Below are 16,000 nucleotides of genomic sequence, written 5' to 3' on the forward strand. Positions count from 1 at the left end.
TCTAGCAAATACAATTGCTACACAAGTCATATTGTAATTGAATGTTATTAAAATTACTTTTCCTTTTTCATTCTGCAGCTCTGTAATTTTCAGTTAAAATGCAATGCAATATGGCAGCCTGGAGGTGTTCTGCACACAGATGGTGTACAGATCATCCCCCCTCTTCAATATGTCATTTCCTGCTTGTGTGATTGGCTCACTGATTTTCCCAGAAGTCTACACTAAGATACATTCAGATTTGGGCATCCCCTGCAACAAAAATGTCATTTTGAGTGACCCATTCCCAAAGGAAAAATCACATCTAAAGGGATGCAGATCCCACCACTTTTCTCAGAACTTTGCAAGTGCAGCAGCTGATTAATAATTATAAAGTCCCTCCCATTAGATTCACTTGGACATCGCGCATGGACACAGACAAACGGCTAATTCTTCAGAATAACAAAAGATAGTCATCTGCAACAAAGTTTATTAAAAATGAATATAGCTAGGTTCCTAGGCCCAGAAAAAATGAAGGAAGAGGGTGTCTATCCCTGTAATACAATGCAGAGGAAACCCTGCAATGGGGTATGGAAGGGAATTGGGACTATACGATGCCCAGGAAATAATATTGAGAATGAAAGTAATGTAAAGATAAAAAAATCACAATTTATTATCAATATATAAAAACTTTAAAAGAGGAAAGACATTTTAGCAACACAGTTAAAATAAAAAGTCACACAGTAACTTCAATATGATAAATACAAAGGGGTGAGCCCTATGCGTGTAAAATAAAGCTGAACTAAGTGGACAGAAAGAGCCCAACGCGTTTCAACAGATTGTCTTCTTCAGGGGTGGATGATAATATACATTTGAGAAGGATATCTAGAAAGAAATTACTTATAGGATAATATCCCAAACTACAAAAAAATGTGTAAAAACAAACCGATATTGCCAAACATCATAGTCCTAGTAACAATACTCACAATGTATCAACTACAATAGTAGGTGTGTTTATAGAAAGAAGAAACTGTGGCTTATAGCGGTGCCATACAAGGTCCCATAGATCCCAAAGGTCCTCACATTACTTTCATTCTCAATATTATTTCCTGGGTATCATATAGTCCCAATTTCCTTCAATACCCCATTGCGGGGTTCCTTTTGCAAAGTTTATTAAAATCCCTTCAATGGATCACCCAGAGGGGGGGGGGGGGGGAGGGTTTTTTTTTTCTCTCAACAAAGTGGAGTTACTCTTTAAGATCATGGGTGACAGAGATCAGATGCAGACTATCAGCTTTTAGAACTGCATCCAAAATCAAAATGCGTAACCTGGACAGGCAGCTGTTTTTACTGCTCATTTAGGCGCTGAAATTCTCCTTTAATTGGGGGAGGCAAAATCAAAAGAAAAGTAATTGGCGTGAATGTGATCTGTAACATACCTCGGGAAGTGAAGGCTTCTCCGTGTTAACTCAATTGTACTTATATAAACTTAATGAAGAATTTGGCAGAGGGTTCATCCAGCTGCATAAAGAGGCCGGTAGTTGAATACTAAGTCAATCTGTTCAGCTCTTATTATATTACAGCTGCATCAGCATTTGCTGGTACATTAGGTTACACGGGGCTGCTGCTTATCAAGCACCACTGGGAGGGAGACAGGTGAGCTTTAGCGTGGGAAATCTCCAGTTAATGACTCATTTCTGGATAATATCTCAAGGACACACCTTTTGGGCTCTAGCCCAATGCATAATATCGCTGTATGTAACGAGTCTATGTTGTAGCATTCCCCCCCCCCCCCCCCCTTTTTTTTATTTTACTGTATATCATGATACGGGCAGTAGTGTCAGTTCACCCTAAAGCGATATTTCAGTTAAAGATGGCGTATAGTGAGCTGGGTTCAATACAGTCGTCTTTTATTTATTTTTTTGGGACTCCAGCTTTGATACCTTCATCTGCGTTCCCGGCTTCTACGCATTTTAGGGATTTTAATGCTCCTACCCCTGCTGTTGCATCATCCGCATTATTGGGCCTGTTACTTTCAATGTTCAGTATGTGAAAAAGCGATGGGTGCAGCAAGGTTTTACAAAGTATTTGCAAAGCTTTTAGCAAATTTCAAACTTGGGCAATGGTAGTGGTAATATGGGATTTTTGTTGGTGCCATACAAAAAGAGAAAAAGATATAAAATTTAAATAGTTTATTGATACATAAAATTTTAATTCATAAAAATTTGAATATACAGTGAGGGGAAAAATGTATTTGATCCCCTGCTGATTTTTTTTACGTTTGCCCACTGACAAATGATCAGTCTATAATTTTATTGGTAGGTTTATTTTAACAGGGAGAGACAGAATAACAACAAAAATATCCAGAAAGACGCATTTCCAAAAGGTTATAAATTGATTTGCGTTTTAATGAGTGAAATTAAGTATTTGATCACTTCACAAAACATGACTTAGTACTTGATGGCAAAACTCTTGTTGACAGTCGCAGAGGTCAGATGTATCTTGTAGTTGGCCACCAGGTTTGCACACATCTCATGAGAGATTTTGTCCCACTCCTCTTTGCAGATTCTTTCCAAGCCATTAGCCCATTTGGGTCATTGTCATGCTGGAATACCCATCCACGAGCCATTCTCAATGCCCTGGCTGAAGGAAGGAGGTTCTCGCCCAAGATTTGTACACTGCCCCACCCATGGTCACTTTGATGTGGCAAAGATGTCCTGTCCCCTTAGCAGAAAAGCACCCCCAAAGCATAATGTTTCCATCTCCATGTTCGACGGTGAGGATGGTGTTCTTTGGATCATAGGCAGTATTCCTCCTCCTCCAAACACGGCAAGTTGAGTTGATGCCAAAGAGCTTGATTTTGGTCTCATCTGACCACAACACTTTCACCCAGTTCTCCTCAGAATCATTCTGATGTTCATTAGCAAACTTCAGATGGGCCTGTACTTTCTGTCTTTTACGGCATAGTGTGTTACCAATTGTTTCCTTGGTGACTAGGGTCCCAGCTACCTTGAGATCATTGGCAAGATTCTCCTGTTTAACTCTGGGCGGATTCCTCACTGTTCTGATGATCATTGAAACTCCACGAGGTGAGATCTTGCATGGAGCCCTAGACCAAGGGAGATTGGCAGTTATTTTGTGTTTCTACCATTTGGAAATAATCGCACCAACTCTTGTCATCCTTTCACCAAGCTGCTTGGTGATGGTCTTGTAGCCCATTCCAGCCTTGTGCAGGTCTACAATGTTGTCCCTGATATCCTTGGACAGCTCTTTGGTCTTGGCCATGGTGGAGAAATTGGAATCGGATTGCTTCCGTGGACAGGTGCCTTTTATACAAGTAATAAGCTGAGATTAGGAGTACTTCCTTTAACAGGGTGCTCTTAATCTCAGCTCATTACCTGTATAGATACCTGGAAGCCAGAAATCTTGCTGATTTGATAGGGGGGATCAAATACTTATTTCACTCATTAAAATGCAAACCATTTATAATTTTTTTGAAATGCGTTTTTTATGAATATTTTTGTTGTTCTGTCACTCACTATTAAAATTATAGACTGATCATTTTTTTGTCAGTGGGCAAATGTAGAAAATTGTCAGGAGATCAAATACTTTTCCCCCCCTCACTGTATATATACATCTTGATTACATTGTCATAATATGTTCACAACATTGTTGTAATATTTTGTTACTTGTCTTGCTAGCTTGTGTACTAATAATGGTCTCCAAAATCCCCCGAAGAAGCCTTGACAGGCAAAACATGTTGGCAACACGACCGTGACGCTGCTATATATGAGGGGAGGCCAATAAGTTCTTGCCCTCACCAAGATCCAGATGTGCTAGGGATCTGAAATTGAGTCCACTGACTCTTCCTTCTCTACATATCCACCTCCTATGGTTACACACTTCTCACATCCGTGGAACAGACCTTTAATACCATCTGCGTAGAAGTATGCAGATTTGGAGGAAAACCAGCTATCAACTTTCTGTAATGACTCTCTCATCATTGTGGAAACGTCTTCCCCGTAAATGTTTCTTCTGATTTGGAAATGGGAAGAAGTCCGAAGGTGCCAGGTCAGGGGAGTAAGGTGGATGGGGCAGAGATTCATACCCACAATCACAAACGAAAGAAGTCCATAATGCACATTTTGGAATGGAAAGGTGTCGGTAACCTGGGAACCAAATGTGCAGCTACTTTGCTCATATGTAAGATGTATGTAGTATGTTGTAAACTGACCCTCTACTAATGTTTACCTCCCTAGCTAAGAAAATAATAGTCACACGTCTGTCTTCAAGCACTAGCTGCTCAACTTTGGCCACCACGCTTGGTTCTGTGGCAGTTGACGGATGACCTTCCCTTGGGTCATCCTGTATATTTATGCAAGCACACTAGAATTCTCTCTTCCATCATTTGACAGTCTCGTATGATGGACAATCCTTTCCATACACAGCTGACATATCTTCATAGATTATTTGGGTAGATTTCACTTGAAGATGGAGAAACCTAATCACGGCTCCGGTATTCAACTTTGTCCGGCATGACACCACTCCGTTTCTCTTGGCTCTAACTATAATTCACCACGACCTACAAAAACAAAATTGACATGCATATTACTAAGATATCCGCCTATAAACCTGCAATTTCATATCCCTAGCACATCTAGATCATGGAGAGGGTAAGAACTTATTGGCCTCCCTTCGTATACTGAACATACTATGACAATGTAATTAAGAAGTGTATATATCTTCTAATTTTTATGAATTTAAATTTGTACCAATAAACTATGTAAATTTTATATCTCTTTTTTTCTCTTTGTGTATGACACCCATATTGCCACTACCATTGCCTATTGTGATTGAGGGATGTGCTGTAGTTAGTGTTGTTCACTTACCCACAATAAAAGAGGCATCGGACTCTTCCAGTCACAGTACAGCCGAGCTTGGATTAGGAGAGGAAGAAAAAGCACAAAAAGCCAATTAGTGAGCTGACAAGGAGCATGCTGATAGGAGGAGAACGCAGAGTGATGGAGAGATGAGCTCATCACTGTTGTTTTTCTTGAATAAGGAACATTGCTCGCTCCTGTGGTGCTGGGAGCAAGTTACCATTGTCCCTGAGCTTGGGCAGAACATGCCAGTACTAACTGGCAATCCTGTGGACAGGTTTCTGGCAGAGGGGGGTGTGGTGGGCAATCAGCTTGCAGAAAAAAGGCCTACAACCTATGCACTTACATTAAACAACATTTTACAAACTGTGACCCTGAATGTAGCTTGGGGTGCCCCCGCTCAGGCTGCTGTAGTCCTGTAAGGTGAAAATGAGTCCATCCTGACTCAAAGTATGCTGTGGAGGTATGGGAGTGTTCCAAGGGTCACATACCTTTCCCAGTTAAAGCAGTCTCAGCTCGCTCCACCCAAACCACGCCCCCAACATGTTTTGCCCCACCCCTGGGGCTTATTCATGGACTTCCACAATGTATTTTATCCTACTGGGGCCCTTTGTGTGCATAGATGATTTTCTTAAAAAGGTGAACGTAGCTTTTAACCCGAAGGGGTGCCAAAAAGATTACAGTAAAGCAACTTGAAGCTGCCTGAAAAATGCTTTTGTAAAAACTTGCTATAAGCACTACTCTTATACAGGACAAAGTCCATATGTACAAGGCCTTAAAGTGATTGTAAACGATCATCTTTTAAAACAACCCATTCAGTTTAAAATAGAAATGAAAGGCAAAAAATGTTTGTATAGATATAAAAATACATTATAAATACCCTTTCCCCCCCCCCCTTATTTTTTTTTATAAGTAATCACATTCCCTCTGATCTCAGCTGCATAAGAGATGGGAGAGGAGAAGCAGCAGTACACTGAGCTTTCCAGTGAATGGCCATGCAGTGGTTGTATGTCAGAACGAGTCTGATCATTGGAAGAGAGCACACTGAATTTCCTGCATAGCTAGAGAACTGATTACAATGTGCTTTCCTGCTTAGTGTGGTCAGTTTTTAATAGGGAAGCAAAGGGACTGGCAGGGGTAACAAAGGCTTTAGGTGCTGTAAAATTCCAACAGTGAGCTTTGAACCCCCTCATAATCACCACAGCTCAATTTTGGCTGGAGTTCCACTTTAACTCTGAAACATCTATCAGAATACATACATATCCGTTTTGGGAGAGCCAATAACTTTAATGAGGATGCATTATTGTTTTTTTTATATTTCTTTATTATGGTCAGGACATTACATTATGTTTATTTTTTTAGTCTGGATATTTATTGTCCAATATGAATAATTTGATATTTTTTTGGCTTTTATTGGCAAGCAGGTGGAGCTCTCATCTCAAAGGAGTCTGGCCAGGAAATGGATATTTACATATTGTTAAACAGTAAATGAGTTTTGAAACAAGTCATTATTGCCCTCTGTAGGCACTGTAGAGCTATTCATTCTTAAAGTAGTACTAAAGTCTAAATGTTTTTATCTTAATGTATTCTCTGCATTAAGGCGTTACTAAACCCAGGACCCTGTATTCACTATATCTGGTCTCCCACAGTACACAGAACATGGAAATGCAATTATTTTATTAAATATAAACTGCTAAATACCTTTTCTCATCAGCAGTTACAGCAGTCTTGTGACTTCTATCAGTGTCTGGTTAACCACTTAAGCCCCAGACCATTTTGCTGGCCAAAGACCAGAGCACTTCTTGTGATTTGGCACTGTGACGCTTTAACTGACAATTGCGCGGTCGTGCGACGTGGCTCCCAAACAAGATTGACGTCCTTTGTTTCCCACAAATAGAGCTTTTTTTCTTTTTCGCACTATAAACAAAAAAAGAGCAACAATTTTGAAAAAAACGCATTTTTTTTTTACATTTTGCTATAATAAATATCCCCCAAAAATACATTTTAAAAAACTATTTTTTTTCCCCGCATTTTAGGCCGATACGTATTCGTCTACATATTTTCGGTAAAAAAAAAAAAATCGCAATAAGCGTTTTATTGATTGGTTTGCGCAAAAGTTATAGCATTTACAAAATGGGGGATAGTTTTATGCCATTTTTAATTTAATTAAAACATTTTTAATTTGTTTTTTTTTGTTTTTTTACTAGTAATGGCGGAGATCAGATTTTTTTTTTTTTTTTTTTATCGGGACTGCGACATTATGGTGGACACATCGGACATTTTTGACACATTTTTGGGACCATTCACATTTATACAGCGATCAGTGCTATACAAATGCACTGATTCCTGTGTAAATGACACTGGCAGTGAAGGGGTTAACCACTAGGGGGCAGTGTAGGGGTTAAGTATGTGCTGGGGAATGATTCTAACTGGGGGGGGTGGCTACGTGTGACACATTTTCTGATCTCTGCTCCGATCACAGGGAAGCAGAGATCAGTGACATTGTCACTAGGCAGAACGGGGAGGTGCTTGTTTACATTAGCATCTCCCCGTTCTTCCTCTCCGTGAGATGATCCCGGGTATCCCCACAGACATCAAGTCCACGGGACCCGCGACTTGACTCACAGAACCTACCATGGCCGCGCGCAGGCCGCTTCTTAAAGGGCAACATACAGGTACGTTAGTTTGCCTGTATGAGCCCTTCTGCCAACGTATATTACTGTGAGGCTGTCGGCAAGTGGTTAAAGCGGTAGTAAACCACTGAGAAAAAAATCCTGCAAGACGATGGAATAATGTGCATACTAGCACATTATGAAATGCTTAGCATAGAACGAAACCCTCCCAGTGATGCCCAGTCACCGGTGAGAGGGCTGACATGTTCCCCCAACCTTTCTTCTGAATTTGCGGGTTCCGGCACTGGCAAGAACTGAAGGTCCGACAGAAAAATAGATCCCCTGCAGCCAGCAACAATACATCTCTTTTCACCCAGCAACAACAAGATACCCCCCAGCAACAATAGATCCACCCCATCAAACATACACCCCAAGAGGATTTGTCTGCCAGCAGCCAGCATTAATTGACCCTCCAGCAGCAGTAGATCCCTCCCAGCAAATATGGACCCCCAGCAACAATTAATCCACCAGCAACAGTAGACTCCACCAATGGCAATAGATTCCCCAGCAGCCAGCATTAATAGAACATCTAGCACACTTCAGTATCTCTTGCCATTACATACATTCGGTGCCGGAGGTACCGGAACGGAGTTCCCCCACGTTTCTGTTGAAAAAAAAAAAACCCTGCTAATGCCTATTGTAAATCTGGAGCAGATCCTTGGAGTTTCTGCTGACGGGGAGCTGAGCTGCTGAAAGAATGACTTGGATGCTTCGGATGTGAATTTTGAAAGTGAATAGTTTCACAGTGCCTGTATCTACAGAGATCAAGGATGGCTTGTTTTATTTATAGTTTACTGAGTGTTAATGTACAGTAAAAATGAGAATGTTCTGAGTACTGATTCATTTAAAACTTATCTGACTAATGCAGGACTTAACAAAAAAAAAATAATTTCTACTAGTAAATTGAGTGCTTCATTTGTTCCTGTACCAGGGTGGATTTGATTTAAATCGTCGATTTTAAATCGCTAGTAAAAAGGCTTAATTTATTTCAACGCATTTTTAAAACATAATTTTTAAAGAGCAGCTGTCATCTCTGTCCTGCAGCGGCTCCTTCTCTGACCCGCTGTTGACTCACCGACAGTCCCATTCACTTTAATGGGGCGGTTGGTGATGTGGCAGTGACACATCAAGGTGAGGGGCGTGGCGGCAGCAGGTGAGTGGATGCCCGCTACCAGGCACTGCCATGATGGATCTGAAATGACAGGTGCCCTTTAAAGATAAGGACTTGGAGTCCATTCACACAGGAGCAGTGCGACTTTTGGAGGCAACTTGGACACGACTTGAGTATGAATAACAGCACGACTTGGAGTGACTTCAACACGACTTGGGGCGACTTACAACTTGACTTTAAGACACCCCAGGCCAGGCAACTTTGGCCGTGGCCAATCAGAGAATAATCCGCTCTCGAGGGGGAACTCCACGCCAAATTTTAAATAAAAAATCGGCATATATCCCCCCTCCGGGAGCATATCAGGCCCTTAGGTCTGGTATGGATTTTAAGGGGATCCTCCCTATGTTGAAAAACGGCGTGGGGGTCCCCCCAAAATCCATACCAGACCCTTATCCGAGCACACAGCCTTGCCGGTTAGGAAAGGGGGTGGGGACGAGCGAGTACCCCCTACTCATTCACATAGGGTAGGGGGCCAGGATCTGGGGGCCCCCTTATTAAAGGGGTCTCCTGGATTCCGATAAGCCCCCCGCCCACAGACCCCGACAACCAACGGCCATCAACATGGGGACAAGATGCTTTGAGGTGGGGGGGGGGGCTGCAGGGCGTCCCCTTCCCCAAAGCACCCCCCCACCCCCTTTCCTGACCGACCAGGCTGCATGCTCGGATAAGGGTCTGGTAGGGATTTTGGGGGGACCCCGCACACAGTTTTTTTTGGCGTAGGGGGGTTCCCCTTAAAATCCAGACCTAAGGGCCTGGTATGCTCCCAGAGGGGGACCCATGCCGTTTTTTTGTTTAAAATTTGGCGTGGAGTTCCCCCTCGAGAGCTGGTTATTCTGTGAGAGAGACGACATTGTCGCTTCAATATAGATGGAGATCTGACTTGGAGGCGACTTCCATTGAAATCAATGGGTACCGGTCGCCTAGAAGTCGGATTGAAGTAGTACAGGAACCTTTTCTGAAGTCGGAGCGACTTCAGTAGTGTGCATTAAGACGGCTCTCGTTCACTTACATAGATTTTTACATGTAGCGCGACTTGGGGCGACTTGAAGTCGGATCCAAAGTTGCCCCTATGTGAATGGAGTCTTATTCTTGCTGGTAGTTAGAATCTTTAACGTTTGCAAACAAAATTAAGGTTTTCTATTTAGAATAATAAGCTGCAAGGTTAGTAAAACAGTGTTATCAGAACCGGTTCAATCATACAGTTTGTAGTGTACATAGATTTGCAAGGAAAAATTGGGATAATGGAATATTTCTGAACTTTGTTTTCTCATGGTTACTGTGAAATTGTGTGAATAAATCGATGCAGTGCATGTTGGCTCAGCTGGCAGAGCTTGGATTCATTGAAAGAATTTACCATAATGGAAATATTGCAGAATATACAGCCTCATTCTACATAACTAAACATAGCTACATAACTAAGCTCCATTTCATGCTGAATTAACTAAATTATTATTGCATCTTGCATAGAAAACTCTAGACAGGTTTTTACTCCAAAAGCATTTTATTAAAATAAATTTGGGGAAAAAAAAATCGGTTTAGCATTAAAAAAAAAATCCGATTACATTTAAAAAAAAAAAAAAAAAAATTCTTTTTTGGGGGATTTGTAAAAAAACAAAAATCCTTTTTATCCACCCTGTCCTGTACATTCTGTCTCTTGTGGATTGGCCAGACACAGCAGTGCAGTTTGTTACAGTCTCAGGTACAGGTTGACATATTAACTTTATGGTAAAGAGGTAAAGTTTTGGTTGCAGTAAGTGAAGTGGAAAGTCTCTACTCTAAATCCAGTGGTGGAGTTCTTCTTTAGGATATATTATTAATTCCATTAGACCAGGCAAATGGTAAGCAGACTTTGTATTTTCTTTTCTGCAGAACGCAGCAAACTGATGAATGTTGTGCTGAACATGTCCGGTCAGGACCCGCGTGTAATAAATGTGTTTATTTCTTGCAGGAGAAGTGTTTGATTACTTAGTGGCCCATGGGAGGATGAAGGAGAAGGAGGCCCGGGCGAAATTTAGGCAGGTAAAGGAGGAAATAAACTGCTATTTTTAGAGTGACTGACGTCTGGTGCGATGGAGGCCCTTCCAGGAGGCCTGAACGTCATTAACCTCTGCACAGCACACACTCGGAGGGTCCCTATGCGGGACTGGAATAGGACTAGCTGTGTGTGGGGGAGGGGGGAATGGTAACAGTAGTGGTATTTTAAGGGTGCGCCTATTTTTAGGTGTCCATTAATAGCCGCTGGTCAGCTGCCTGATTCCTTTGCTGGCTAGCTTCCTGTGTAGAGCATTTCAGCAACTACCCCCCCCACATTTATTCATCATGTCAACCTAAAGAGCAAAGTGTATTATAACCTATAACATCCAATCACAAATCATTGTTTAAAGCAAACTTGTCACATTGTATGGCAACTTATGTATTTCCCCCATTACAGGGTTTCTTTGAAACGGCACTCCTGCCTTAGTTCACATATATGTGAATGGGATGCATTTTAAACTGCATTCAGTTTGCATGACATGTGAAGCGGCAGCCTTCTCTATGGAGCCAGCTCACATATCGGCGGGTTGGCCGCGGTACGTTTTTAAAAAGAGTTTTTCCAGTTGTGGTGCGATTTCAAGTATAAATTTGCACCTGAACTACTAAAACAAAAAGCAGGGAAACCGCAGACGGTTATACACTATATTGTCAAAAGTATTGTGATGTCTGTCTTTACACACACAGGAACTTTAATGGCATCCCAGTTTTGGTCTGTAGGGTACAATATTGAGTTGGCCCACCCTTTGCAGCTTCATCTTCAATTCTGGGAAGGCTGTCCACAAGGTTTAGGAGTGTGTCTATGGGAATGTTTGACCATTCTTCTAGCAGCGCATTTGTGAGGTCAGGCACTGATGTAAAGGCCTGGCTCACAGTCTCCACACTAATTAATCCCAAAGGTGGTCTATAGGGTTGAGGTCAGGACTCTGTGAATGCCAGTAAAGTTCCTCCACCCCAAACTCACTCATCCATGTCTTTATGGACCTTGCTTTGTAAACTGGTGCACAGTCTTGTTGGAACAGGAAGGGGCCATCGCCAAACTGTTCCCACAAAGTTGGAAGCATGAAATTGTCCAAAATGTCTTGGTATGCTGACACCTTAAGAGTTCCCCTCGCTGGAACTAAGGGGCCAAGCTCAACCCCTGAAAACAACCCCACACCATAATCCCTTCCACCATAAACCCCCCCCGAATGATTTGGACCAGTGCACAACACAAGGTCCATAAAGATGAGCAAGTTTGGGGTGAAGGAATTTGACTGTCCTGAACTCAACCCGATAGAACACCTTTGGGATGAATTGGAGTGGAGACTGCGAGCCAGACCTTCTCATCCAACATCAGAGCCTGACCTCACAAATGCGCTTCGGAAAGAATTGTCAAACATTCCCATAGACACACTCCTAAATCATGTGGACAGCCTTCCTAGAAGAAGTGAAGCTGTTATAGCTGCAAAGGGTGGGCCAACTCAATATTGAACCCTACGGGCTAAGACTGGGATGCCATTAACGTTTGTGTGTATAAAGGCGGGTGTCCCAATACTTTTGACAACAGTATATATGTGAATAGGATGTGTTTTGAACCACATCCAGTTTGCATGGTATGTGAACCGGCAGCCTTCTCTAAGGAGCTAGCTCACATATCTGCAGGCTGGCCGCAATCCGTTATTAAAAAGAGTCTATGCCATTTTTAGTCCAATTTCAAGTAAAAATTTGCACCTGAACCGGTGAACAAAACTGCACTGGACTCCTTTTAAAAAACGCAGGGAAACTGCAGCCCAACATATGTGAGCCTAAACATCGGGTACATAGTGTATATGTGGCCGGGTATACCTGCTGAAATATTGCTAAATCTATTTCCATTCTTGTGTTTAACACACCTCTGTCGCACTGCACCGCCAACATTTGACACCTATTTTTATTTACCTGGTTCATTAGTAGCTGTTTTATACTTTTAAACGTGCCATACGTTATTAAAAAATTCTAGTTCACCCTACGGGCTGAGCAAAATAAATCTTAGATTCCTCCAATGCTAACCAATCGCATGGATGAATTCTCCTTCTGGGCTTTTGTAATCTGGCAGTGGCTGTCAGTATACCTGAACAGTGGCTGCATCAGTTTGAATGCAGATGCTGTTTGCTCAACAATTTTCCACCCGGCTCCTTAAATTTTTTCAATTGAAGGATAATAAACACCTCTGGCATCCTCTGGAACTCCCTACCCCAATCTATGTGTTTATCTCCTACTCTGTCCACTTTTAGGTGTGCCCTGAAAACTCTTCTTTTTAGGGAGGCCTATCCTGCCTTCAGCTAATAACCAAATCTTCAATTTCTTCCATCAGTTCATCCCTGACAGTTATTATCTTTTGTTCCATCAGCCCTGTCCCTGTTAGATTGCAAGCTCCCAGGAGCAGGGACATCCAAACCTTCTTGTATTGAATTGTTTTGTTGCTGTATTGTCTCCCTTTATATTTTTAAGTGCTCCACAAACTGTTGGCACTATATAAATCCTATATAATAATATTGGACAGAAGGGGAACAGGGTCCCTCACTATACAAATTTTGGCTGATTTGTCAGGAACCCGCTGAATTTTAAACACTTTATGGCCAGCTTTAAGCAGAGCTCCTCCTCCTTTCTCTCCCTCCCTCCTCCTCCTTCCCTTCCTCCTTCCTTCCCTCCCTCCTCCCTCCTTGTGCTTCTCCGTCTCCTCCCTCCTCCTCCTCGTGCATCTCTGTTTACTTATTCCTCCTCGTGCGTCTCCGTCTCCTTCCTCCTCCTCCTCGTGCGTCTCCGTCTCCTTTCTCCTCCTTCTCGTGCGTCTCCGTCTCCTTCCTCCTCCTCGTGCGTCTCCGTCTCCTCCCTCCTCCTCGTGCGTCTCCTCCCTCCTCGCGCGTCTCCTCCTCCTCGTGCGTCTCCGTCTCCTTCCTCCTCCTCGTGCGTCTCCGTCTCCTCCCGCCTCCTCCTCGTGCGTCTCCTCCCTCCTCGTGCGTCTCCTCCCTCCTCGCGCGTCTCCTCCCTCCTCCTCCTCCTCCTCGTGCGTCTCCGTCTCCTCCCTCCTCCTCGTGCGTCTCCTCCCTCCTCCTCCTCGTGCGTCTCCTCCTCCCATGCATCTCAGTCTCCTCCTCCTCCTTCCGTGCATCTCCTCCTCCTCCTTCATCTGTGCGTCTCCTCCCCTCCTCCTACTTCCGTGTATCTCCTCCCCTCCTCCTAGACGTCCAAAGGATCGCCTGTCCTTTCAGCCAATCGGGTGATGGGTATCAGACCCACTTCCCGATTGGCTGGGAGGAGGATCAGTGCTGAAAGGGGCCGGGCGCATGGATAGGGAGGGTGGCGGTGGTGTATAGAGGAGGCTGCGCCCACAATGGACAGCTTCCTGTGACATCACAGAGAATGCAGAGAATCTGGAATCTCACAAGGAGATGCAGGATCACGTTCTCACTAGATTTGTATTCTCTGGTTCCCCCAGGATCTCAATGCAAAAAGAACGATTTCTGAGAGACTGGGGATAAAGTTAGTATATTTGTTAACTTTTTTTTTTTTTATAACAGGTTTTTCTGTTGATATAAGTAACTTTTTTGTGATAGTTACATGACACAAATGTATTAAGTTAACCTTTTGCTTTTTTTTTTACTGTAAGGTGCACTTTAACCAACCCTCACAGCCCCAGCAAACAAGCTGCTGGCAGGCGCGGGGTTAATGATATGTAGCAGTGGGGAAAAGCTGGAAAGTTGCCCTCCACCCCCAGCAGGTCGGGTCCCTGCACTATATCCCAGCACTGCTCCGCTCACTGCTACAGCTGTCAGCAGTCAGTAGGGATGAACGCTATAAATACCCAGAACAGGGAGCTGTCAGGAAATGCACAATCATTATGCCATTCTGTTTCCCAAACAATCTCTCCCATTTACTATGGTCTGGATGCACGCCAGATCCTCACAAGCTCAGTCACAGCGTCTTAGAAGGAAAAAGCTGTCTGGGAGAGCTGGAATTCTTTTCCCATTGTGTGAGCCCCGAGTCATTGTCCTGTCCTGCCTGGAGTCCTTTTCTTACCCAGATGGGCCTAGTATGGACAAGGAGTCAGAGTGGGCGTGTCTTCCACATGTTCCATCACAGTCTGTAATCTTTTTGCTGCAGGAGTGATTTTTGCACGTTTAACCCCAGAAGGTTTTAGCCCCTTCATGACTAGGCCATTTTTTGCGATATGGCACTGCATTACTCTGACAATTGCCCATTCTCGTGACTCAAATAAAATTGATTTCCTTTTTTTCCCCCACAAATAGCGCTTTCTTTTGCTGGTATTTGATCACCTCTGCGGTTTTTATTTTTTGCGCTATAAACAAAAAAAGACCAAAAATTTTGAAAATATATGAATATTTTTTTACTTTCTGCTATAAAACACATCCAATAAAAAAAAAGAAAGAAAATCTAATTTCTTCATCAATTTAGGCCAATATGTATTCTGCTACATATTTTTGGTAAAAAAAACAAACAAAAAAATTGCAGTAAGCGTATATTGATTGGTTTGCGCAAAAGTTATAGCATCTACCAACTAGGGGATATTTTTATGGCATTTTTATTTATTTAATATTTTTTTTACTAGTAATGGCAGTGATCAGCAATTTTTAGCAAGACTGCGACATTGCGGCGGACAAATCGAACACCTATTTGACACTTTTTTGGGAACCAACGACACTAATACAATGATCAGTGCTAACAATAAAATAAAAAATGGTTACTGTACTAATGACACTGGCAGGGAAGGGGTTAACACTAGGGGCGATCAAAGGGTAAAGTGTGTCACTAGGAGGCGCTTACTGTGTGGGGGATGGACTGACTGGGGGAACACAGATCTGTGTTTCTGCTTAGCAGGAACACAAGATCACTGTGTTCTCTCCTGTCAGAACGGCAATCTTTTTTTTTTTTTTTACATAGGCAGATCGCTGCTCTGCCTCTGTGGGGAATGATCAGGAAGGGCCTGAGCGGACACGCTGATTGGCTCCCCCTCTGGCCAATCAGCTGTGCCCCTGTTGTCTATTGCACAGGTACATCCTTTTGCGCAATAGATCCGCACTGCCGCAGTATATCTGCGGTAGGCGGTCTTTAAGTAGTTAAAATCTGCTAGTTTACTGTGGGTCAAGCCCAATGAGGGGCATGCACTATGTGTCCAGGAGATGCCTTCACACCACGCCATGTCTCTAGGCTCCCCAACCTCCCGACTTACCTGCCTGACCCATTCTATTTCAAGCCACAATATAGCCATCTGATGTGTATTAAAAGGT

At 43.0% G+C, this 16,000-nt stretch overlaps 1 protein-coding gene across 1 annotated transcript in view; it reads left to right on the top strand.

Moving 5' to 3' along the window:
- MARK1 (microtubule affinity regulating kinase 1) overlaps positions 1-16,000 on the top strand; it is a 208,098-nt gene that overhangs the window by 142,134 nt on the left and 49,964 nt on the right. The window contains exon 6 of the mRNA XM_077485790.1: positions 10,648-10,718. Within this exon, the coding sequence (XP_077341916.1) occupies positions 10,648-10,718 (71 nt within the window). The remainder of the gene's footprint in view (positions 1-10,647; positions 10,719-16,000) is intronic.

The sequence above is a fragment of the Lithobates pipiens genome, unplaced genomic scaffold, assembly GCF_037356315.1.
Source record: "Lithobates pipiens isolate NorthernLeopardFrog02 unplaced genomic scaffold, aLitPip1_a1.2 Scaffold_18, whole genome shotgun sequence".
NCBI lineage: Eukaryota > Metazoa > Chordata > Amphibia > Anura > Ranidae > Lithobates > Lithobates pipiens.